This window comes from Camelina sativa, chromosome 9 (genome assembly GCF_030686135.1).
Source record: "Camelina sativa cultivar CO46 ecotype springtype chromosome 9, ASM3068613v1".
NCBI classification, from domain to species: domain Eukaryota; kingdom Viridiplantae; phylum Streptophyta; class Magnoliopsida; order Brassicales; family Brassicaceae; genus Camelina; species Camelina sativa.
In genome coordinates this window covers 43,504,910-43,527,948 of record NC_141888.1, presented here as the reverse complement: position 1 = coordinate 43,527,948, position 23,039 = coordinate 43,504,910, and the positions used below count along the sequence as shown (strand labels likewise).

The 23,039-nt window shown below is 35.6% G+C and overlaps 5 protein-coding genes and 4 pseudogenes across 9 annotated transcripts in view; 6 read left to right on the top strand and 3 right to left on the bottom strand.

Moving 5' to 3' along the window:
* The window catches only part of LOC147939462 (F-box/FBD/LRR-repeat protein At2g26030 pseudogene), a 1,340-nt pseudogene extending 1,075 nt beyond the window's left edge, over nt 1–265 (top strand). The window contains exon 2 of the transcript XR_015566292.1: nt 255–265. The product of XR_015566292.1 is annotated as an F-box/FBD/LRR-repeat protein At2g26030 pseudogene (transcript). The remainder of the gene's footprint in view (nt 1–254) is intronic.
* A 522-nt stretch (nt 266–787) lies between these two features.
* On the top strand, nt 788–1,733 carry LOC104713139 (uncharacterized). Its single transcript, XM_010430195.3, has 2 exons — nt 788–914; nt 1,072–1,733. The coding sequence occupies exon 2, from the start codon at nt 1,094–1,096 to the stop codon at nt 1,508–1,510; it is 417 nt and encodes a 138-aa protein (XP_010428497.1). The 5' UTR covers nt 788–914; nt 1,072–1,093; the 3' UTR covers nt 1,511–1,733.
* Nucleotides 1,734–2,109: 376 nt separating this feature from the next.
* LOC147939461 (small ribosomal subunit protein uS9c) lies at nt 2,110–3,599 on the top strand. The gene is made up of 2 exons (XM_087466891.1): nt 2,110–2,577; nt 3,040–3,599. The coding sequence occupies exons 1-2, from the start codon at nt 2,236–2,238 to the stop codon at nt 3,325–3,327; spliced, it is 630 nt and encodes a 209-aa protein (XP_087323017.1). The 5' UTR covers nt 2,110–2,235; the 3' UTR covers nt 3,328–3,599.
* Nucleotides 3,600–5,091: 1,492 nt separating this feature from the next.
* LOC104702228 (3-oxoacyl-[acyl-carrier-protein] synthase II, chloroplastic) lies at nt 5,092–10,814 on the top strand. Of its 2 annotated transcripts, XM_087463636.1 has the most exons (14): nt 5,092–7,247; nt 7,606–7,808; nt 7,922–8,125; nt 8,266–8,376; nt 8,463–8,558; nt 8,653–8,698; nt 8,787–8,866; nt 9,117–9,185; nt 9,327–9,411; nt 9,516–9,670; nt 9,752–9,832; nt 9,966–10,025; nt 10,129–10,298; nt 10,527–10,814. In XM_087463636.1, the coding sequence occupies exons 1-13, from the start codon at nt 6,893–6,895 to the stop codon at nt 10,243–10,245; spliced, it is 1,662 nt and encodes a 553-aa protein (XP_087319762.1). In that variant the 5' UTR covers nt 5,092–6,892; the 3' UTR covers nt 10,246–10,298; nt 10,527–10,814.
* Nucleotides 10,815–10,995: 181 nt separating this feature from the next.
* Nucleotides 10,996–12,087, bottom strand: LOC147939460 (two-component response regulator ARR1-like; annotated as a pseudogene). Its single transcript, XR_015566726.1, has 3 exons — nt 11,864–12,087; nt 11,418–11,575; nt 10,996–11,323 (listed from the first exon to the last, which is right to left on the bottom strand). The product of XR_015566726.1 is annotated as a two-component response regulator ARR1-like (transcript).
* A 3,113-nt stretch (nt 12,088–15,200) lies between these two features.
* On the top strand, nt 15,201–17,142 carry LOC147939459 (protein TIFY 10B-like). The gene is made up of 6 exons (XM_087466890.1): nt 15,201–15,640; nt 15,874–16,063; nt 16,159–16,442; nt 16,532–16,589; nt 16,681–16,810; nt 16,931–17,142. The coding sequence occupies exons 1-5, from the start codon at nt 15,496–15,498 to the stop codon at nt 16,763–16,765; spliced, it is 762 nt and encodes a 253-aa protein (XP_087323016.1). The 5' UTR covers nt 15,201–15,495; the 3' UTR covers nt 16,766–16,810; nt 16,931–17,142.
* Nucleotides 17,143–18,479: 1,337 nt separating this feature from the next.
* On the bottom strand, nt 18,480–19,821 carry LOC147939458 (FCS-Like Zinc finger 13-like). The gene is made up of 2 exons (XM_087466889.1): nt 19,039–19,821; nt 18,480–18,871 (listed from the first exon to the last, which is right to left on the bottom strand). Exons 1-2 carry the CDS (start codon nt 19,551–19,553, stop codon nt 18,724–18,726), a joined length of 663 nt encoding a protein of 220 aa, XP_087323015.1. The 5' UTR covers nt 19,554–19,821; the 3' UTR covers nt 18,480–18,723.
* Nucleotides 19,822–20,761: 940 nt separating this feature from the next.
* On the bottom strand, nt 20,762–21,772 carry LOC147939457 (ethylene-responsive transcription factor ERF018 pseudogene; annotated as a pseudogene). Its single transcript, XR_015566725.1, has one exon. The product of XR_015566725.1 is annotated as an ethylene-responsive transcription factor ERF018 pseudogene (transcript).
* On the top strand, nt 21,745–22,017 carry LOC109126633 (uncharacterized; annotated as a pseudogene).
* Nucleotides 22,018–23,039: the final 1,022 nt, after the last annotated feature.

The following is a 23,039-nucleotide window of genomic DNA, read 5'->3' as shown; positions in this document are numbered from 1 at the left end:
TAAATTAAATAATTTTAACCCGTGCTCTAGCATGGGTCCTAATCTAGTATATATATATATATATATATCAGTAAGATCGTAAAGTTTATATATTAGCAATTATAATGTTGTTAATAGAAATTAATATATAATTTATAGCTAATCACAAAAGTTTAAAACGGCTTGATAAAACTTATAGCTGTAAAACAGATATAATAGGACTGATCTCTAAATTTATCATTATTTGATTCCTAAGGTATTTCTTTGGGTACAAGGTGACCAATGATCATCAACATCTAGAATCCAGGAAGGAACCGTCAAAATAATAAGTTATGCTACACTGTCGTAGGATATTTTATGGATCGTTTTAACTTTATAATTGGATAAGTATGAAAACAATTGCTACGTTGTGAAATAACCTAAACGTCGTCTTGACATTGTTTCAAGTAAACAATAAAATTAGATTACATATTGACAACCTAGCTACACTTATTATGGTGTATTTGATCGACGGCTATGATGAATAATCTGTAATTCATTAATTAGTTTAGGGTAATAAAGTAAATTAGTTTTTTTTATATAACAACAAAAATACATTAAAATCATAAGCGATAATTTTAAAACCAATAATATTAGTCAAAAGTCAAAACTGACATTTTAATTTGATATGAATAAAAGGACATAAATCTAATTAAGTTTAATCTGGAAAAAAATTTCAAATAATCTTCTGAGAAAACCGAGGAAGCTTCGTCGGATATTAAGAAGTATATACTAACAACTTTTTTCTTATTATTTTTTTTTTGTTTGTTAATCCGTTTCTCTATTAACAACATTATTCCATTTTATTTTCTTCATTCACCGACTCTCTCGCTTCTCTCTTGGCTCCTCTCATTCTCTGCGATCTTACACCAAGAAGCCTCTCTTTCGTCACCGAGGTAAATCTTTCACACGCTGTAACTTTAGTTTCCACTACCGTAAAAATCGAATCTTTGTATTTTGGTGTATCTCTCTCTCTATCTCTATGTTTGATCAATTCTACACGAAACTGTTCAAGGAGGTTTAGGGTTTCATCTGATTTTGTCTTGTATATAGGAAGAAGATCTTATTAATCACCATGTCTTGTAACATCACCACCACGAACGAAGAAGATGCATCGAGCAACTTTGGATGCAATATCTGTCTTGAATTGGCTAGAGATCCGATCGTGACTCTATGTGGTCATTTGTTCTGTTGGCCTTGTCTCTACAAGTGGCTCCATTACCATTCCCAATCGAAACATTGCCCTGTTTGTAAAGCTTCCGTTAAGGAAGACAGTTTGGTTCCTTTGTATGGAATGGGCAAACCATCTTCTGACCCCAGATCCAAGCCATGTTGTGGTGTTTCTTCTGTCCCCAATCGTCCATCTGCGACTAGGATTGAAACAGCTCGTCCTCCTCTTGGACAAAGATATCATGGATCTAGTCTCTTTGGAGGGCATTCAGGGTTTGCTCCAATGCCAACTGGTACCCGGTTTTCAAACTTCTTGTTGTAATGCGCATGGAAAGTATCTTTGATGAATCCGAGTAGACGGTGTTCTGTTTTTTTTTTTTTTTTCTTGACAATGTTTTTGAAACTATTATTAGTCTACAAATTTTGCTACGTTCACAATGTTTTGAGCTTATAATGTTTGTGTCGTTCTTTGGTCTTAAGTTTTGCATCATCAGCTTGTAATATTGGATTCTTCAATCTTCTGATTAACGAGATGTCATTTGATAGTTCGTATGTTACATCTGCAGATTGATCAACATGAATGTTGGACCTTTGTAATTAGTTCCAAGGCCGAGCCCATTAGTGGTAGGCCCATTATCATTACTAATATTAATAGAAATTTTTTTTTTTTTTTTTTTAAAAAAACATGAATGCTGATTACATTACACTAGAAACCTAAATTTATCTTTGACATAAAAAAAAAAAAAACACTTGTAGTTATTATTAAACACACATGACATGACTGGTGGTTTAGCCAGAAAACAATAATGTACTGTGTGCTTAATCTCCTCCGATACACTTGTTAAGCCCACATTTGTGTGTTTCAATCTCTTGTTAAGCCCAATAAAGGATTAAATGGGCTCTAATGGGCCGATTCAGTCACTAGGAAGCGATAGGGACCGTGCCTTAATCTCATCTTCACCCTTTACCAGTTATCTTCTTCTTCCTTTGTTCGACGAACTCAGCTTCTTCACTTTGCTCGACGTTATCTTCTTCCGTTCAGCGACAATGGCGTCGATTTCGACCCTAGCTTCTTCTCTCTCTTCGCTCTCCTTCTCTTCCCAGGTTTCTCAGAGTCCTAACACCATATCCTTCCCCCGCGCGAATTCGGTGTTCGCATTACCGGCGAAATCAGCTCGCCGCGCTTCTCTCTCTATCACCGCCACGGTAGCTGCTCCTCCAGAGGAGGTTGAGGAGACATTGGAGCTGAAGAAGTATGTCAAATCGAGGCTCCCTGGAGGATTCGCTGCTCAAAAAATTATCGGCACTGGACGGCGTAAGTGCGCGATTGCTCGAGTTGTGCTTCAGGAAGGTACCGGGAAGGTTATCATAAACTATCGGGATGCCAAGGTATAATTTATGAATCTGTGTTCTTATATTGGGGTTTATGAATCTGAATTGACTGCTCTCATATTGGGGTTTATGTTCTTGAGAGATTTAAATTTTGAAGGTAGTGTGTGGTAGATTGAAGCGTTTAGTAGTATTAAGTTGCAGCATTTCATAGGATTTGAATTCTAGGCTGTTTAGATTGGGATAAGTGGCTGAGGAAGTGATCAAACTGTGTCTGTAGCAAGTTCTTTGTGATGTGGGAGTTGTATCATCACATTACATATTTTAAGTTGAAATTGGAAGAACAAAATAGTTCCTATGGTTGTGAATTCTACCTTGTTTAGACTAGGATAAGTGGCTGAAAGTAAAAGGATAACAAGGAGAGATTATGATAAAGTTAAAGAAGTTTGAACAAGATGTTTTGTGTATGTGAAAGATTTGAATCCATGTTGCTGATGAAGGTCATTGTGAAACCTTTTACAGGAGTACCTTCAGGGAAATCCACTATGGCTTCAGTATGTTAAAGTCCCACTAGTGACTTTAGGGTATGAGAACAGCTACGACATATTTGTGAAAGCCCATGGAGGTGGTCTTTCTGGTCAAGCACAAGCTATTACACTGGGAGTTGCACGTGCACTTCTTAAGGTTAGTGCAGACCACAGATCGCCTTTGAAGAAGGAAGGTTTGCTCACTAGAGATGCCAGAGTGGTTGAGAGAAAGAAGGCTGGGCTCAAGAAGGCCCGTAAAGCACCACAATTCTCCAAGCGTTAAGAGTTTTACTATATCACTGGATCAAACTCTTCCAGTGTTCTCCTTTGCCTCCATTCTTTTCTTTTAACTCTTCTTGTCTATGATGTTTGTTTTGTTTCATGTTCATCTTTATGTGTAGACGAACCAATGCAATCTCTGTTTTGTTTGAGTAGAAAGGGAAATTTGTATGCTTTTGAATCCAATGCACTTTATCAAGTGTGATCAGATTTCTATAACAATCGTAAAACTACATGTAATGTCAAAGTTTAGTAAAAGTAAAAAAGCTTTCATTATCTTTCTCCATCAGCCACTCACACAGGTTATATAAACCACTGGTTTAGTCTTAACCAAATTATGTATGGATCGACGCGTGTGATATTTTCTTGTACTGTTTGTTAAATCTTGACCGTTCGTATCCAGAGATTGATCAGATATTGACCGTTAGCTACCCACCCATGGGCACAGATTGCTTCTTTAAGAATCGAAGAAACTCTCTCTCACCGTTATTGTGTTCCTAGGGAGATATCTCTATTCTAGGGTTTGGTCTCTGAATTGCATCGATGGCTTTCTTATGTTTTATGTGAATTCCTCCTACACAACCACTGGTATATATATATGATGAGGAGGTTGATGGCCCGAACTCTTAGAATTATGGAATTACCAATATCAGTTAATGGACTGATCTAACTCCATAATTCTAGAAGTTTGGCCATCAACCTCCTTGTCTATATCGGAAAGTGTTTCTGATGGTAGTTAGTTCTTCACTAGATTTCTCATGTATAATTCTTAAAATACTCGAGTGACTGTTTGCACTCTCTTGCAGGCTTGTCTTCAGCACCTTTGTTGTCCAAAGAGTTCTTGTTAAGTTCGTCTTTGTGGTGATTTTTCATACATATTTATCTGTGTTTTTGTTACAGCCATTGCTTATCGTATTTATTTCCCATTGAGTCATGAGTCATCAGCATACTGTATATAGTGCAAAGCTGCTCATTGATGATGGGGCTGTCCTTCACTAATAACTTTCATTGATGTTTTGGCAAGAGTGGGAAAACTGTGATATAGTATCTTGTATAGTAGCTAGCACACAGGACACAGCCACGATCCCATCTGTGAACTTTGAGTTTATATTGAGTTTAGAGAGCAAGATGGTATCACTTCAAGACTAAGTCAACTAAAGTAAACTCTGGACTTAATATCCTTCTCAGAATATTAGTTTGTAATTCCGGGAAGTATTATTATGCTTCTTGATCCTTGTAGCTTCTATGTGATTTCTCTGTTTCCAGATTGAAGTTTTGTTATGGTCTGCGGCAGGACATTTCAACGGTATTTACAAAGTGGAAGATATGTATTGACTTTAGTTGCCTTCAAGGAATGGGTTTGATCGCCACTTTTTCGTGTTGTCTCGTCCTACGCCATTACTTGTCTACATGTTTCTGATGTCTCGAGCTCTTAATTTGTGTCTTTGCATAAGGTAACCGTTCATATATATAATATATATATGATATATCTTTTTACTAACTGGTTTTCTTTTTAGTTTGTACTTTAATGTTAGCCGGTAACTCCATTTTACTAGTGTCATATTTATTCAAACTACCTGTAATTTTATTTAGAATTCTTATCTTGGCATCACTAAAGAACTGATGACATCAACTAAGCTAATGATGTCTCATACCCCTTCCTGCAGTTATTGTCACACTTTAAAAGCTGGACCCGGGTGAGTTCTTCAAAAGTTTTCATGGGCACCCTTGTATTTGATAGCTGACTGAGGTTTATCTTTAATAAGGTGTTTTTCTCTAGCTTTGTTGTTTCTGTTGCTACAGAAAAGCTTGAGCCAGTAATAGTTTTTTTTTTTGTCACTTTAGTTGATGAGTTTTGAGGGACACATTTGAAATAGAGTTCAAGTTCGTGGGATGCAGATTTACAATGCTTTGGTGCCAAATCCTCCCTTGGAGAAACACAGTTGCGTCAGTGTGTCTCTATCTTTGTAACCCCTTGCTTTTTTGGATGTAACGCTTGCTTTGCGTTCCCTCCTCATCAGGAAATGACACGTGTGAGAAAGCAAATGTATGGGAGAGCGTAGATTAGGCTGGTTTAGCTGAGAATGGTGATGCGAGAATGGGATGTTAGGTATGAGAGAGCTTACCCACTTTGACTCTTTCCATGCATTTTCTCTTGCTCCCCTCTTTCCTGCTTCCTCTGGTTTTTTTTGTTTTTTTTTGTTTTGTTGTTGTTCCATTACCTTAACTTGAAAACAAAACACAAAATCCTCAACTCTAGGGGTTTGGTTCCAACTTCCAAATCAAACATAAACCAATATAGTATAATAACAACTTGGTTTGTTGCAATATATTAAGTTAGAGGCTGTAGAGCTTATTAGCTACTTGATGTGTAAGTGTGTTGTATATACTGTATGTTACTACGATCAGTAGGAAAAAAAAAAACAAATCACGTGTAACTTTAGATTACATGTAAACAAGTCAAAAAGAGACATTAATTGTGTATGAATGAATTAAATGAATGTTGAGAGGGGTCTATTTTTATTTATTACGTTCTATTCCTAATAGTCAGCTTTAACGTATCAAAATCAAATCCATCACTTTTATGATCAATGCTTTTTTTTTCTTTTCTGGATCTACTGATCTCTCTAGTAAGTAATATAGTACCGTCACATTTTTATAAAATTGTGCATAAAAAATTAGTAAAGGTGTGTCTCTCTATTGTATCATACTTCATACGTGTATATCTCTTCTCTCTGAGTAGTAAACAAACACAACGAGTTTGTCTTAGTTATAAGAGAGTAAATACTAACCGTTGAAAGGAGTGGGATGCTTTGCCATATCGCTATCTCCTACTGTAAACACTTCGCTCGCTGCCACAAAACATTAAAAAAAAAAAAAAAGTAAATAAAACAAAATAAAATAATGGTATTCCCAGTGTCCTCCTTCCTTCGATTAAACCGAGGTCGCCAAATCTCTCTGTATGCACTTTTGTGTAAATAAAATAAAATAAATTGTATCAACATAAAATAATGATTTTCTCTATAATTTATGATTGGATACAATACAAATATGTGTAAATGAATCACTATTTCATCATTCTAATGCACTCTTTTCAGTGTTTCTTTTTTTTTTTTCCTTTTTTTTTGATAAGATGGCATCAATTTTAACAATAAAAAAGGTTGCAAAAGTTCATTATAAATAAAAATAAATAAAAAATTTATTCTGGTCATCGATAATATTGAGATTTGAAGTGTCGATTGGTATAATTATTTTTGTGTATACCTGTGTAGAGTGTTTTGTTGTATTCTCATCTCTTTCTCTTCTCTCTCTCTCTCTCTCTCTGTCTCTGTTTGTTTTGGCGTCTCCACGCACGATTTTACGCATCGAAGGCTCTCTGCACGCCTCCTGAAAGAGAGAGAGAGAGAGAAGGAGAGAGAGATCATCACAGATCGATTCTCTCTTAAATCTCTCGTGAATCCCATTTCCCCTTCCGCTAGATTCTCTCTTCACTCATTTCTCGCTTTCTCTCCTTTTGTTCTCTCTTATCTCTCTCTCTCTTCGCTTCATTCACTTTTTTTTTCCTTGCTATGGTGGTGGGTGCGTCTTCTTGTTACGCATCTCCGTTATGCACTTGGTTCGTTGCTGCTTGCATGTCCGTCTCTCACGACGGCGGCGGAGATAGCCGCCAGGCTGCTGTTGCTCTTCAATCTGGTGGGCGGAGTCGGCGAAGGAGGCAGCTTACCAAATGCTCTGCCTCTGCCTCTCGATCCCCTTCCCCTCCTACCATTCAAGCTCTTGTCTCTTCTTGTTTGGATTTTGGTCCCTGTACTCACTACTCCAACTCCAACAACAATGCCTTGTCTTCTCTCTTTGGATCCAGTACTCTTTCTTTGAATCGACACCAGAGGAGATTGAATCGAGCTACTTCTTCTTCTTCTTCCGGTATTTACATTTCTCTTCCAATCTGGGTTTTTTTTTTTTTTTTTTTTTTTTTATGTTCCTTAGTTCGATGTTGCTATGGGGTTTAATGGTATTGGGCTAATGATGGAAGCAGCTCACATGTGAAAAGTTTGGATTTTTTATCTTCATTCCATGTGTTATTATGTTTCAAAAGAAGGCACTTTTTTTTGTGAGGTTAGGGGCTCTAGATGAGGAATGAGGGATACTTAACAAGTGGCGGTGAACTATATATAATATAAATTTTGAAGTTGCCTTTAGCTATTTTGTTTACCATACCATTGAGATGTGGTTTCTGTAATAGCTGATTTACCATCAACTGTAATGTCTTTGTGGTTTTTAGGTGGAGCCATGGCAGTGATGGAGATGGAAAAGGAAGCCATGGTTAACAAGAAACCACCTACGGAGCAGCGTCGGGTTGTAGTGACAGGCATGGGAGTTGAAACACCGTTAGGTCATGACCCACATACTTTTTATGAGAATTTGCTACAAGGCAACAGTGGTATTAGCCAGATTGAGAATTTTGATTGTTCTGAATTTCCTACGGTAAGCATTATTATATCAGGATCTCTCTTGGAAGCTTTATATTGTGTGAAGTTTCTCCATTTTTGCTAATGTTTTGTATTTGAATATCTTTTCCTTGTTTTACCTTTGTCAAGCGAATTGCGGGAGAGATCAAAAGCTTCTCGACTGAAGGATGGGTTGCTCCAAAACTTTCGAAAAGGATGGACAAGTTCATGCTCTATCTTCTCACAGCTGGCAAGAAAGCTTTGGCTGATGGTGGGGTAACTGAAGAAGTAATGGCAGAGTTTGACAAAACCAAATGTGGAGTTTTGATTGGCTCAGCAATGGGAGGGATGAAGGTACTTTCTTGATCCCGGGCTTGAATTTAAGGTTTTTGTTCTGTATCTGACTAACAAAAGAGTCACATGAATATTGAATCTATAAATTAGGGAGTCTGTTGCTTATTGTTGCATTTTCTAATAATCTAGTATTAGTACAGGTCTTTTACGATGCTATTGAAGCTCTGAGAATCTCATACAAGAAGATGAATCCTTTTTGTGTACCTTTTGCGACAACAAACATGGGTTCTGCTATGCTTGCTATGGATCTGGTCTGTTAAATTTCAAATGTTATATAATTTGATATGGTCGACCACCAGCAATTTCATACTGACTTTTCTTTGTGGTGATACATCAGGGATGGATGGGGCCAAACTATTCTATTTCAACTGCTTGTGCCACAAGCAACTTTTGCATTCTGAATTCAGCAAACCACATTATTAAAGGCGAAGCTGTAAGTATTCTCCATCCACTTGGTCATTCGACAGTTCGGTAGACTTCTTCTGGTTCTACTTATAGACTGTCTATCTTTCCACTAAACTTTTCAGGATGTAATGCTCTGTGGTGGTTCAGATGCAGTTATTATTCCAATAGGTGCTTACTCGTTCTCTTATATTACATTATCCCCTCTATTCTCCATATTTAAGCTACGTGAAATCTTATCGTATGTGTACCAATGCAGGGTTGGGAGGTTTTGTTGCATGCCGGGCTCTTTCACAAAGGAATAATGATCCCACAAAAGCTTCACGTCCTTGGGATAGTGTAATTTTTTTACAATTTCTTGTCTCGTCTTCTTTTTCTTTCTGTACATATGCTGTAGTATCCTTCTGTGGTTTTGTTTTAATCTTGATTGCCAATGGTGGATGCTAGAAACACTGTATCAAGTTTCTACCAACAGGAATTTCCCTTACATGTCTGTAATGTTGTAGTAGGAAAGATAATGAGAGGAAATGTGTGTATTATGTTTGGAGATTCTTCTTGTTTTGTTAACCTGGTCTTGTATGCTTATCAGAATCGAGATGGTTTTGTGATGGGAGAGGGAGCTGGAGTTCTACTTTTGGAAGAACTTGAGCATGCTAAGGTATATATCCATTTGTTCTTTTTGTCATTCCTTGTTTCCTATTATTTTATCACAAATTAAACTTATCTCCAAACCATTTTTTAACTCTTGTTATGGAACGAGTTGTAAGAACTTAAGTATTTTATTCTGCTTTTCTTTCAGAAAAGAGGAGCAACTATCTACGCAGAGTTCCTCGGTGGGAGTTTCACATGTGATGCGTATCACATGACCGAGCCTCACCCTGATGGTAGTTTCATTTCTCCCTCATATTAGTCTGCTAGTCAACTACAAATTTTAAATCTCTTTTTTTTCTATTAATTTTGTCATTATCCCATTTTTCTTATATCACAGGTGCTGGTGTCATCCTCTGTATCGAGAGAGCGTTAGCGAGTGCTGGAGTCTCAAGGGAACAGATAAATTACATAAATGCACATGCAACCTCAACACACGCTGGAGACCTTAGGGAGTACCAAGCTCTTGTTAACTGTTTTGGCCAAAATCCTGAGGTAGCTTCACTTCTCTGTTACAAAACTCCAAGGTGGCTTTTTGTGTGCTTTTCTTTAACTTGATCTTTCACGATGTGGCAGCTTAAAGTAAATTCCACAAAATCTATGATTGGACACTTGCTGGGAGCTGCTGGGGCCGTGGAGGCTGTTGCAACCATTCAGGTAACACATTTGATATTTGAGACATCAGTATATCTACAAGGAACGAAACGCTGTTGAAACCAAGTTTCATAACAGAGCGAAATTATGTGCAATCTTCGCATTTTTTATGTTAATGTTCTGTTGTTACCTACAGGCAATAAGGACCGGATGGGTTCATCCGAATATCAACCTCGAGAATCCAGACAGTGGAGTGGTATGTTAGTAATATTGTTGGCTTCTGTTATTCCATTCTGATCGTATGAGTTCAATACCTACACAAAGACTACCATTTAATGTTTTGAAATGAAATGGAACAGGATACAAAGCTGATGGTGGGTCCTAAGAAGGAGAGATTAAACATTAAAGCAGCATTGTCAAATTCTTTCGGGTTTGGTGGCCATAACTCGAGCATTATTTTCGCTCCTTACAAGTGAAGAACGAAGGCTGTTGCTTGTATTCCAAACCTGGTTGTATAACTTGCTGTAAGGTACATTACATACATTGTTCATTGATGCATCATCAAGTTTTGAGAGGATGCAAAAGGAAAATTTACTCCTTTGACCTTAACGTATTTATTACTCTGATTGAGATGGATCATTGACAAGAATGAATTGAAGTTTGTCGGTCCAGAAATTCATTTAATGATTTGGGATGACTAGGATTCTTTGTACTGTGTCTGTTATGAATATGAGTGATTGTTTTGATATGTGTGCAGTGTTTACAAGAACTTTCCCATGTTAAGCTAGTGTTACGTTGCGGGAATCAACAGAGTTTGTTCAACTACCAAGAGCTAAAGCTAAGTTTCTTAGGATCAAGATCTGATGAGCCAAAGACTTGGATAGGAGCAAAAGTTGCCAGAGATAGCAGAGTTTGGATTTCCATTAAAAAAAAAAACAAATCTTGTTCATCGTGATACCTTCTTATTGGGGAAATCTTTGTAGTCCTTCTTTTCTATTATTTTAACATACAATCTCAAAAAATGCCAAATCAATTCTCAGTTAAATTTAGTAACTCTTGACAGTTATGCCTTTGTTTATTGTACGTAACTAGAGAAACTAAAATATCTTTGAAATGTTACTTAAGACGGGAGATTGATCTGTTTTTAAGGTTTGAGTTTACAACTTTACATAACAAAGATAAATTTTTTTAAAAAAATTATGAGCTGTATCCACGCATAAAGGTTCTTTCGTCGCACTATCTTCCAATTATATTAAAATTTCCTTTACCCTTATTTTTTCAATAAAATCATAATTTCAACCGCAACATTTCACTTGTTAACAAAATAGCCAAGCATTTTAGCTAAACTTATGCATTACCCTCCTCTGTGTTGCTGCTGCTGCTGCCTATCCCCTGTCTCCTCAATGCTCCCAGAATGTACGCTCCTCTTCCTCCGAACGACATGCTGCCATATATTCTTGAGTGCCTCCATTCGTACTGGTTTGATTAGGTAGTCAACGGCACCGTGCGTGACTCCTTTAAGAACAACGCTCTTTGAATCATCCACAGACATCACTGAGTGACATAATATCAGAAAACAAGATCAGTAATTGGATCCATAACTGTTCAAGAATCAACGAAAAGACTCAAAGGGAATAATGGAACGTACAGATAACAGGTAAGTCCTCCATCTCAAAACCAACATGTTCAAGGAGCTCGAAGCCGTCCATGCCAGGCATATGAACATCACTGATGACTATATCAAATCCATGTTTGTTCTTCCGGAGCAGAGAGACAATGCCATCTCTGCCCTGTTGCATTTCGTTACTACATGTCAGAGAAATAAAACTTAGCCAAGAGTGTTTCCATATCCAAAGAGTTAGTAAAAAAGAAAACAGATATTCAACACCAAAGAGAGACATAGCAAAGTTAGTCAACCACACCGATGTGAAAAACCATAATTATTACGAGAGAGAGAATGGACCACAAAAAAAAAATAAACCCCATCATTGGAGGAAGAGGAGGAGAGAGACCTCCTCATAGAACTATATCGTTAACACACACACACAAAACAAAACAAAAGGAGAAGATCTTGTTGTGTTTTTGGATACGAACCTTCGTAAAGACAAGTCATAAGCATCCTCTCTAAGATCATAAGACAAGTAGGGTCATCGTCAACTACAAGAACTCGAAGACCAGAGGGAAACATCTCAACGACGGTCTTACCACCGCCGCCGCCTTGTTTTCTACCGGAACTAGACCGACCAGCCGATCCGAGTCCTCTTCCGTGACTCGGATTCATCATATCTCTCTCCAACCCACACTAAGAAAAAGAATATATACCAAGAAAGAAAGAAAGCAAGAGGGGAACAATTATTCGATTTTTGAGTTAAATGACTAAATTAGCCCTGCTAAGTTACACGTGAAAGAAGAAAAGAGGAGTGAGGTGTGAGAGTGACGCAAGACGGTAAACCAAAATAGTAGAATTAAACACACGTTAAAAGTCTAAACCCAAATTTAAACATATGTTTTGAATAGTATAAATAAAGGTAACATGTGAAGTGAATTTAGTACAGTGGCTAAAGGTAAGTCTTTAATGCACAAGACACCATCATACCAGGAATCGAGTCCGGCTTTTTACGAATGTAAGGATTAGGCTAATGGATCGGCCTGTTGTGGCCCAATAGTTGACCAAAAAAAAAAAAGGTAACATAGATAACATAATACCGAGTTAAATACACAAAGAGTAAAAAACGTTACTCCTTCCGTTTCAAAATATAAGATGTTTTAACTAAAGCACGCAGATTAAGAAATCTTTACTTTTATCAAGTTCAACCAATCAAAAATAATACTGCATAATATTAAAAACTAAACTAATCTAAAAGTTGCATAAAAACTTGAAAACATTTATATTATGAAACAAAACATTTTTCTAAAACATCTTATATTTTGAAATGGAGGGTGTATATCCTAAGAGATACAACATAGACAACTCAAACAACTAAATTAATCGCATATGAATCATTTAGGTATTTCCAACATAGACCTTAACATATTTATTACTCTGGTTGAGATGGATCATTGACAAGAATGAATTGAAGTTTGTCGGTCCATACATGCATTTAATGATTTGGGATGTACTTAGAATGATGATTTCTTTGTACAATGTCAGTGATGAAGATGAGTGATTGTTTTGATATGTGTGCAGTGTTTACAAGAACTTTCCCATGTTAAGCTAGTGTTACGTTGCGGGAATCAACAGAGTTTGTTCAACTACCAAGAGCTAAAGCTAAGTTTCTTATAATCAAGATTTGATGAGCCAAAGACTTGGACAGGAGCAAAAGTTGCCAGAGATAGCAGAGTTTGGATTTGCCATTAAAAAAAAACAAATCTTGTTCATCGTGATACCTTCTTCTTATTGGGAAATCTTTGTAGTCCTTCTTTTCTATCATTTTAACATACAATCTGAAAAAAAAACGCCAAATCAATTCTCAGTTAAATTTAGTAACTCTTGATAGTTATGCCTTTGTTTATTGTACGTATCTAGAGAAACTAAAATATCTTTGAAATGTTAAAAGTGTTTTCCATCAGCAGTAAAAACGATTTAATCAGCATGTAGAAGATAACCATGGTCCATGGATAGGGTACGTTTCTACAGTAAAAAATCAATGTAGACAACAATATATACCTCAAGATATCGTAACGTAAAGCTTTATGTTCTGTTCTTCTTGTGACCCCTCTTGCAATGTCGGTGACCATTAAGATCCCAACACTTGCCTGTTTCTTTTTTGGTTGCATTCTCTAAATAATATCCACACATTTTGATGTCTTTATGTACTTTTTGACTATAACTGTGATACATGCATGTCTCTTCCTCTGATTTTTTTTCCTTGGATCTGTTTTATGTCATCAAATAAGTTAGGTAGAATTATGGAACAGGTTTACCGATTCTTATTTAATGTGTTGGTGTTGGCGCTGATATCTACAAGTGTGATTCGTAGGTGAATGCGTTTGACAAAACCCCTAAGAAATGGGATATATAAAATTTTTATAAGAACGTTTTCAAAACACTTTAGAAACCATGATACGTGCATTATCTTGAAGTAGCTGTAATTAGTTAGGAAATACTACAATCTACGTCAACATCATCTCTGTTATAATGAATATATTATATAGAAAGAAAAAAAAAATATATGTATTTTGTAAATAGACATATATAGTTAAAAAGTAGTATGCAAATCAAATATGTTGTCACGTTACCATCACCTGAGGAATCTTTCTTCCCCTAACAACTAAGTAAGGCAGTAACCACCACCCATTTTTAACAAGCTTGACGCTCGTTTTTCTAAATTTTTTGATTTAACGAATACTACAACTAAAATTAAGATTGTCTTTTTTCTTCAACAGTTTAGAGTCGTTGAAAAAAGAATTTAAATTCAAACCCTAAATCCTAAACCCTAAATCCTAAAACCGGATTTGACCTAAATTTTTAATATACAGAATCGGGTGAAACTGGATGTGGACGTTTTTTTTACAGCAAAATAAGTAAATAACATTTGCATGTCGATATTATAGAGGATGAATTGATGGAAACAGAGCAACCATGGTGTTAAAGTTCATTAGTTTGTTTCGAAGTTGATATATAATTTGTTGCATTCGCTTGGAAGATTACAAAGAAGGAATTGAAATCGTAAAATATTAGTATGTTTCTCAATAGTTCTGTGTAATTTCTTAATGTAAAACTTGACATAAAAATAATTAATAGTAACAAAGTTAGACATTAAATAAAACAAATCTAACTTATCGTTTTGTACCCTAACATACGCGTGGGACAATAATCAACGGCTATAGGTAAAAAAAGAGAAGAGACGAACCTGTTTTATATAAGTCGCGGCGTAGCTGATCATTGCCCAAGTGTGATGAGCGACAACAACAAGAAAAATTCTCTGAAAATGCGTGCAGGTAAGTTAAACACGTGTAAAGTTATAATTAGTGGAGGAGACGTGCTCTTCCCGCTTCTTTTAATACTAATATTTTTAACTACTGTACAAATATTAGTACCATTTTAATAAGGAAATAATTACAAAACGTGATTTATATATAGTTCCAAAAAAAAATGCAAATTGGAGTTTATTTATTTAAGATAAAAAGACCCAAACCGTGTGTTCCTTCCTTCTAACACCGTTAATATTCTTCTTTTTTTTTTTTAACCCATAAATCACATTTTGTAATTATTTCCATAAACTAATTACAAATTAATAATTATGCCAAGAAATTCATTTTTTATTGATTTTTTTTTTGTTGCCTTGTTCATAGGGGTGAAATGGTGATTTCGTATGCAATGCCGTGGATTGGACATGAATGACGGTGATCTGAATTCTGAAACATACACACACATTCACTAGTCTGCCGTTTCCAACATTAAATAAAAACACGTGTTTTAAATGTCTTTATTTCTTTTTAGTTTAAAACTATTTTTCGTATCTGCAAACCCAGCGATGATGATAAAAAAGTAAAGTAATAAAAGAAGTCCCCATTCCCATTTCTTCTTCCTCGTGACAAACAAAAATTAAACAAACAAACGCACTTTGCAGCAGCACAAGAGATAAAAAAAAAAAAAAAAAAAAAGAAGAACCCTAGTTTCTTTAATTAGATTCGTCAAATTGAATCAGAAGAAGAAGAAGAAGAAAGCAGGAAAGGCTAATTTTTTTCTGCTTCCCCGATTTCTCGATTTCGATTAATAAACGATGTCGAGTTCTGCCGAGTGTTGGGACTTCTCTGGTCGTAAACCAAGCTTTTCACAGACTTGTAGTCGATTGAGTCGTTATCTTAAGGAGAAGGGTACTTTTGGAGATCTCACCTTAGGCATGACATGCAAACCCGACCTCAATGGTATGATAATAAAGCTTTCCTTTTTTTAATTCTAGATCTGTTTTTATTACGAATCAAAAATTTGTGGAATTGAATTCGATTAAGAAGAACCTATTGTGTATTAGAATATGTGGAGATGTTTCTGTGTTTGGTTTGAATCACTTTAAGTAGTTTTGTTGTTATTAGAAAGGATTTTTGGTGAATCATCTTTTAATTTTTTGGATCAATTTTTTTTTTTTTGTTTTGTTTTAAAGGAGGAGGAGGTTTTGCTGCGTCACGTCAGCCTACGATGATGAATCTGTTCCCTTGTGAAGTTTCTGGAATGGATTCTTTGGCTGGTCAAGACATTAAACCCAAGGATATGTTTCCCAGACAATCAAGCTTTTCTTCTTCCTCTTCCTCTGGTACTAAAGAAGAAGTTCAGATGATCAAAGAAGAGACTAAGTATGTTTATTAGTGAAACGAATCATCTGATATATATAGATATATACTCAAAGCTAGGTTTTTCATCCTAACTTTGTTGGGTTTGTCATGAACAGATCTGTGAAGCTGGAGTCTCAATCTGCTCCATTGACTATATTCTACGGTGGTCGAGTTATGGTGTTTGATGATTTTTCTGCTGATAAAGCTAAAGAAGTCATTGATTTGGCTAACAAAGGAAGTGCCAAAAGCTTTACACATGAAGTGAACCAGATTGCTTATACTCAAAACTTTGCCAAGACTCAAACAGAGATTGCTGCTAGCACCAATCTAGCTGGGAGTCCTATCAAAACTGCAGCACAGCTAGAGCCTATCCAGCCCAACCCGTCCTCTTTAGCCTGCGGTAATATTTCTTGTCCTCTTTAGTTCAACAATCTTTGGGCTTGGTTTTAGCCATATTTGCCTAACTTGCTCACTTTTTGATATTTGTAGAACTCCCCATTGCTAGAAGAGCTTCACTTCATCGATTCCTAGAGAAGAGGAAGGATAGGTAAGCAAATATCTTGTAAACACATATCTTATGTTGTTATTCCATAGTTTGTTTTTAAAGCAAAGTTTCTTACCGTTTAAACCTTTAACAGGATTACATCAAAGGCACCATACCAGATAGATGGGTCAGCTGAGGCGTCTTCCAAGCCTAACCCAGCTTGGCTTGGTTCGCGGTAATCTTTGAGACTGCTCAACCCAAAAGCTACTTGGAGATACCATCTCGTAAGATTCTTTTGATGATGCTCCATTGTTACAAAATACCAACCTGCTCGTCTGTTCATTTAATTTTTGTCTTCTATAAATCAGTTTTATACCTACTAGTTTTGTTTGTTCAATGCGCAGAAATCTCAGTATATTTGTAAGAAAGTAATCTTTATAGCGTTCAATGTTTTGTTTGCTTGTGGTGCTCAAGTTCAAGTTTTAAGCCATTGTCCTCTGCCGATCTCAACATTAGCTTGTAACTTTTGTAAGAAACATCAGTTATGTTTTTTTTTTTGTTGACGGCTGTAATATCATCTTTGATTAATCCAATTGTTCTGTTTTCCCTTATTAAACTAAAGCTTCCAGTTAAATAATTAATTAGCAAATAAAAACTCGTTTTCTTTTCGAAAATAGAAAAATAGCTTAAAATGAATGTCATGTGATCCCACCAAAAAAATGAATGTCGTATGAAACATTATAATTAGTAAAACATTATAATGGACTTGTTTAAACATAACTTTGCATTTCTACATCTTGATATCTATAAATTTGGTATTTTAGTTTCGTTGATTAAATAAAAACATGCACAAATTAGAGTATTTTGGTTAATGAGGAGTACAAGCTACTTGTGCTTTTCTTTCCTCCTAAAATACTACTTATAAATAAAATATCCCAAGTCCATTAAAGAAAGACTTCATAAAATATCCAATGAGAATGAGGTAGTGGAGTCAATCAGACCAGGCTTGGGTAGGCCACGGGAATTCTGACCCGGGCGATAGCTATCTTTTTGTTCGGTCTTGATTGACTCTCCAACAATGTTTTCAACTTAACAAAACTACCCCAAAGCCTAGTCTTTTTATTTTTTTTTACAATCAAACCCTATATATTAATCCGATTGTCATCGAAAAAGAGCCAATTAGATACCGACAAGTTAGGAAAAACAGTAACTTTATGCTCTTGAACCATGACCTCAAAGGCTAGTCCGAAGTTCATTATGACCTATATAGCTTAAATAACCTAAGATCTAATTATATCCTATTTGGAAAACCAAAATATTTTAGCTTAAAAAATAAATCGCCAACAAGACAACACGTAATAATTTGGATAGGACCGGGACTTTCATCTAAACAAAAAAAATGGTGGGGACTAAAGTTTCGATGAAATATCAGTTGGGGAAAAAAGAGGAGTTATATAATTATTTCTGACAACGGGACCTGATACAACAAGTTGCAATAACCAAGGGCCCCTACGTGTGCAATACATTGCACTAGGAATCCTAATCATTTAAAGCTTAATTATTGTGTTTCTTCAGCTCTTAATTTTAGTATTAAAACGTTGTTATGTTAGTTAGCATCGTCATTAAATGATAGTACGCCTTATCTATTTTCTGGAAGATATTTTGAGTTGGAACTTGGAAGCATGAATTTACTCAAGTTTGAAATGAAGAAGAAACTGAACCAAGAAGTATAATTGTAATTTTGAAACCTCTATAAATATCTTGATTGGTCAATTTTTTAACTTAAAAGACACAAGAAGTAATAAACCCATAGAAAAATTGTACTTTTGAACCAAAAAAAAGTGTATATATAAACATGTGTCTCGCGCAATCTTACATTGTCAATTGATTTAAATATTTTTTTGGATTACATGGATTGAGAAGTTGGCATATATATACATACATAACTTGTTGTTTTACAAAATTATTTCTGGGAATTTTTATTGATGTATTTGATCCCGAGGACAAAAGCATATAAACATTAATCGGTATTATAAAATTAATCAAAAGCAAACTTCTATACAATGTGCTTTTAACCTAACCAAAAATTTCACTTTTTTTTTTTTTTGTTCTTTTTTAAGGTAAACGGAATGATGATCACATTTTTTTTATTTTTACTTTTAATCATCATATTCTCTTAGAATGATCGTGTTCTTCCCTAAAATACGAATATTCCGGTCTGCCCGGCGGTGTATGGAGAGCTCGCAAACTCCACATTTCTTGAAACTTTTTTACATTGCTCTTTTCGTTCGTCATTCATTATTTGAACTGATCTGCATTCAGCACTACAAAACCCCATCTCTCCTCTGCACACAACCCAATAATACAAAGATCAGTTTCTAGAAACACCCACCAATAATAATAAAAACTTGGCATATTTGGGGATCTACAATCTTGAGAGTTTGTCTCGATTGTAACAACAACAAAAAAAAAAACACAAGAAACAACGGTTTTTAATGCGATGGAAACTTACTTGTACATGTAAATGTCTTTGCCTTGAAGTTTCTTCTGACACAAGCAACAAGAACTCAGAAACTCTGTCGAAGAAGCCCTAAAACTCTGTCTTTTAATAACCGGTGGTTCATCTGCGATAACCATAGGCTTCTGCACCACTACGGGATACTCGTTTTCAAACAATTCAAACCCGTCATCGTCGTTGTAATACACTTTGGTCGGCCCGTTTGGGCTGGTGACGTAAGTGTATTCCTCATCGGACAGATCAATCTCCGGGCACCGGAATCTCCCTGAGTAACGAACCGGATCGTTCCGGTTAATCCCGATGCTGGTTTCCTCTAACGCAGCTACGATACCCAAACCGACACCACCGGAACCGAACCGTTTCGAGCTAACCGGTGATGGGAATTTCAAATCCAACGGACTTCTGGGACTGGCCGTGTAATCTTCAGGTTGGATAGCAGATCTGCTTCTTGGAACCAACATCTCAGAAAGTTTACGGATCATTAGATGAGGTCTCTTGCTTAGTATCATAATCAAGAACTTGACAAAAACAGAAAACAAAACTTAACAAGAAACTGAGAGGAAAGAAATAAAAGAAACAAAGAAGGCGAGGAGAGGGTTATAGGAAAGAATCTGAATGAAGAAGAAGAAGAAGGAGAAAGGTAGAGACTTTAGCCCACTGATTTCAATTTCACAAGTTTGGAATTTTGTGTGCTATGATTAATGATTGAAGTTTATAGACCGGCCCCCTCAATTTATTTATTTATCTCTATTATTTTTTTGTATTTTTTTTTTTATTAATCGACATCATATATATTATACACAATTATTGAAATGAGCAGGCTCAGATATTTTATTTTATTTTTATGTAATGATTCCTTTCTTTTTTCCTTTTAATTATTTCATTGGAGTGTGGTAGGACCGTTTGGGACACATTATTTTTTCATCAAAGATTCATATGTCCATTTCTGATATTTGTTTTTTTAGTATTGGGAATCCAAGACTTTTTCTCTAAGGAAAAAAATATATATACTGTGATGTATGTACCTGATATATTTTTTTATATGTAAATGTAAGTATGTAAATGTGTTATATATTTAATTCACTGCATTTTATATTAGTAGACCAATTCATCTATACTTGAAATGTGTATTGTTTTCTAGTATCATCTATTTAGCACCTAGTTTATTGGAGTCTGAAAACCAAACAGTGGTTTTACTTTTTTGATAGTGATTGTTTTTTTTTATTTAAGCCGAAAATTAGGTGGCAATTTGAAAATGATTGGAATCTTATCCCCAACTTTATTTATTTTCCCAGTTTAATCATATTTTCCAGATTATTTTCTACACTATAATTTTTTTTTTATATTTTTTATTATTTTCAGAATTACGACCGTTTCTCGTCCTTTATTCCAATATAATTTTTCTTGACTTGTAAATTTCATCAATGCTGGGAAGATATTTTGTAAGTATATTTCATTTAACAAAAACCCATTGTATTTATTTAATATCTATCATCATTTTATTTAAGGCTTAGGGACCTACTACCACGAGCATCATCTTTTGAAAATGGGCTGATGAAAATGGTTAATGATATAGGCCCAATTATAAGAGTTTGGGCCGAATAATAAAATATCTTCCCAAACTCATCGTATATTCGTGTCTGAAGCATATTCTTCAGAATAACACGAAAAAAATAATCACGAAATTCACGAAAACGAAAGGACACAAATAAAAACATTTGTTACTAGAAGAATCTTATCCGATATATATTTTTTGCTGTAATATCAAAAGAATGAAAGAAAAAAAAAAAGTGAAGAAATTGAGATCCACATCAAATTCGGATCCGAAACGAAACAAGTTCCCGGGTCGTCATTGGAGCTCCGTGTTACAAAAAAATCTCCGGAGGTACTCCGTGACAACCCAAAAAATAAAAGAAGGTTCTTTTGGGAAAATTCAAAAATCCCAAAGAAGCAAAGATTGTTCTAATAAACTATCTCCTCCGTAGTCTTCGATTGGTAAAATCTCTGTAAAACGATCACCGGAGAAGTCGTCGGAGAAGTCATAAAACTCAGGAAACACCCCGAAATCCATCGGAAGCAAATCCAAAAACGAAAGATCATAGTCCACCGTCGATGTAGTAGTAGCGACAGATGCAGAGGTGGAAGGAGACTCAGGTCGGATCTCCTCGGATCCGAGCACTAAACCCGATTCTTCTTCTTCTTGATCTTGGGTAGTGGTGTTGTTGGCGAAACGAGCAGCCGCTTCTTGGATCTCAGGAGGGGTCAAAGACCTGCCTCCGGAGATAGAGGGTGGGTTATCAGGGAAATTGAAACCGGCGTCGCGGCCGCGGAGGCAAAACTGAGCGGCGTCGAAAGCACGGGCAGCTTTCTCGGGGGTGTCGTAAGAGCCTAACCAGATACGTTCTCTGCTGTGTGGGAGTCTGATCTCAGAAACCCATTTGCCCCATTTCCTCTTCCTCACTCCTTTGTATTTGGACTGCATCGCCGTGTTTCTCTTCTCTTCCTCTTCTTTCATCGCTTTCGCTTGCTTCACCATTGCAAAAACCCGGTTTTGTTCGAATTGGAGGATTATGTTCCGGTTTAAGGTTTGTTTATCTCCGAGTTGTTGTTGTGTTCAGTTGTGTATGTAGTTATTTCTGTTATGAATAAATGTTTGGTGTGATTTGGAAATTGCGGCTGTGTGGGGGATTTATATGAGCCATGAGGAGTGGGAAGTGAGAAGTGAGGAGGAAGAAGAAGATCAACGCTGACTGGCGCGTGAAGATGAGACACGTGGATGATTGTTTGGACTGGGTAACGCGGGAATAGTGATGACTGTTCTTCTGTCTTTGTCGTGTTCCTTGTTTTCCACGTGATTAAATTACTCCACTCTCTTTTTGTCTTTTTTTTTTTTTTCAAATATATCTGATGATTTTATTATCTATATTTGTTCAAGCACACGTTTAATTTTAAATACTGAAATTTTCGTGGTGACTTCACTTCTGTTTCTAGAAGTTCAAGATTCAGTACTTGGTTTATATTTCTGCTCATGATGATGCTTTCTTTGATGCGGACACTACTTAGCTATATATATAGAAGTCTCTATCTATTATTGGTTCTGACTTCTGATAGAAAACCTATATATATGATCAAAGAGTTCATCAAGAAGGAAGCACAAAGACTCTTCACTAAATAAAGGAGGACATTTTTCTAAATTCAAATGTTACGAGAGGATCAGCTTCTAGCTATCATTTGAAACTTAATTAGTATAATATCTTTTCTTTTTCAATAGGACGAGCAGCTAGCGCTGTAGGCTTATTGTAGCAGGGATCTCTTTTGCTTCATTGAGTTCCTTGATTCTTCTGTCTTCGCAATCATAAACTTCTTTATACACTTGACACTTCTCACGAGCAAAATTTAAGGCAGAAATCATCAATTTGTATGTACCAAATAAAATCAATTATTTTAAAGGGTTGAGTGGCAATATTTGTTTGTTACTTTATCTCTCTTTGTCAAAAAGAAGCAATATAATATGGGGTTTAAAATCCTGCTGATCTCACTAATTGATGACACTAATACAACACCATTAGTTTAAAAGTTGTTATCTACTTGAAAGCTTGCTAACAAAGAAAAATATAAAGTTGTTATCTAGACGTTTTTTTTGTGTGCTAATAATGATTTATATAAACTAAATAAAAATCTTATGACTTAGAAAAATAGTAATGCTAACAAGGTATTAATTTATTGTGAAACTTAATTATTTTTTGTTAAACATTATAGTTTAAATCTAGAAATTGAATACTATGAATTACATCAAAGTCTAGATCTTATTATAATAAAAACATTATATTGTTAGTATCTGTGAATCAGTTAATTGGAATTAAAACAAAGTTTTTAAAAGCTAAAATAAGCTAAACTTGGTAGGTTGCTTAATTAACTGGGAAAAAATGTCATTTAAACCATTAACTTTTAAATTTTGGCCATTTAAACTATGAACTTTGTTGTAGGCTATTTAA

Coding starts and splice junctions, on each gene's coding strand:
- LOC104713139 (XM_010430195.3), top strand. CDS start 1,094: ATGTCTTGTAACATCACCACCACGAACGAAGAAGATGCATCGAGCAAC.
- LOC147939461 (XM_087466891.1), top strand. CDS start 2,236: ATGGCGTCGATTTCGACCCTAGCTTCTTCTCTCTCTTCGCTCTCCTTC. Junction 2,578..3,039: donor TAAACTATCGGGATGCCAAG/GTATAATTTATG, acceptor AACCTTTTACAG/GAGTACCTTCAGGGAAATCC.
- LOC104702228 (XM_087463636.1), top strand. CDS start 6,893: ATGGTGGTGGGTGCGTCTTCTTGTTACGCATCTCCGTTATGCACTTGG. Junction 7,248..7,605: donor TACTTCTTCTTCTTCTTCCG/GTATTTACATTT, acceptor TGTGGTTTTTAG/GTGGAGCCATGGCAGTGATG. Junction 7,809..7,921: donor ATTGTTCTGAATTTCCTACG/GTAAGCATTATT, acceptor ACCTTTGTCAAG/CGAATTGCGGGAGAGATCAA.
- LOC147939459 (XM_087466890.1), top strand. CDS start 15,496: ATGTCGAGTTCTGCCGAGTGTTGGGACTTCTCTGGTCGTAAACCAAGC. Junction 15,641..15,873: donor ATGCAAACCCGACCTCAATG/GTATGATAATAA, acceptor TTTGTTTTAAAG/GAGGAGGAGGTTTTGCTGCG. Junction 16,443..16,531: donor CCCGTCCTCTTTAGCCTGCG/GTAATATTTCTT, acceptor TGATATTTGTAG/AACTCCCCATTGCTAGAAGA.
- LOC147939458 (XM_087466889.1), bottom strand. CDS start 19,553: ATGATACTAAGCAAGAGACCTCATCTAATGATCCGTAAACTTTCTGAG. Junction 18,872..19,038: donor AAAGACATTTACATGTACAA/GTAAGTTTCCAT, acceptor GGTTGTGTGCAG/AGGAGAGATGGGGTTTTGTA.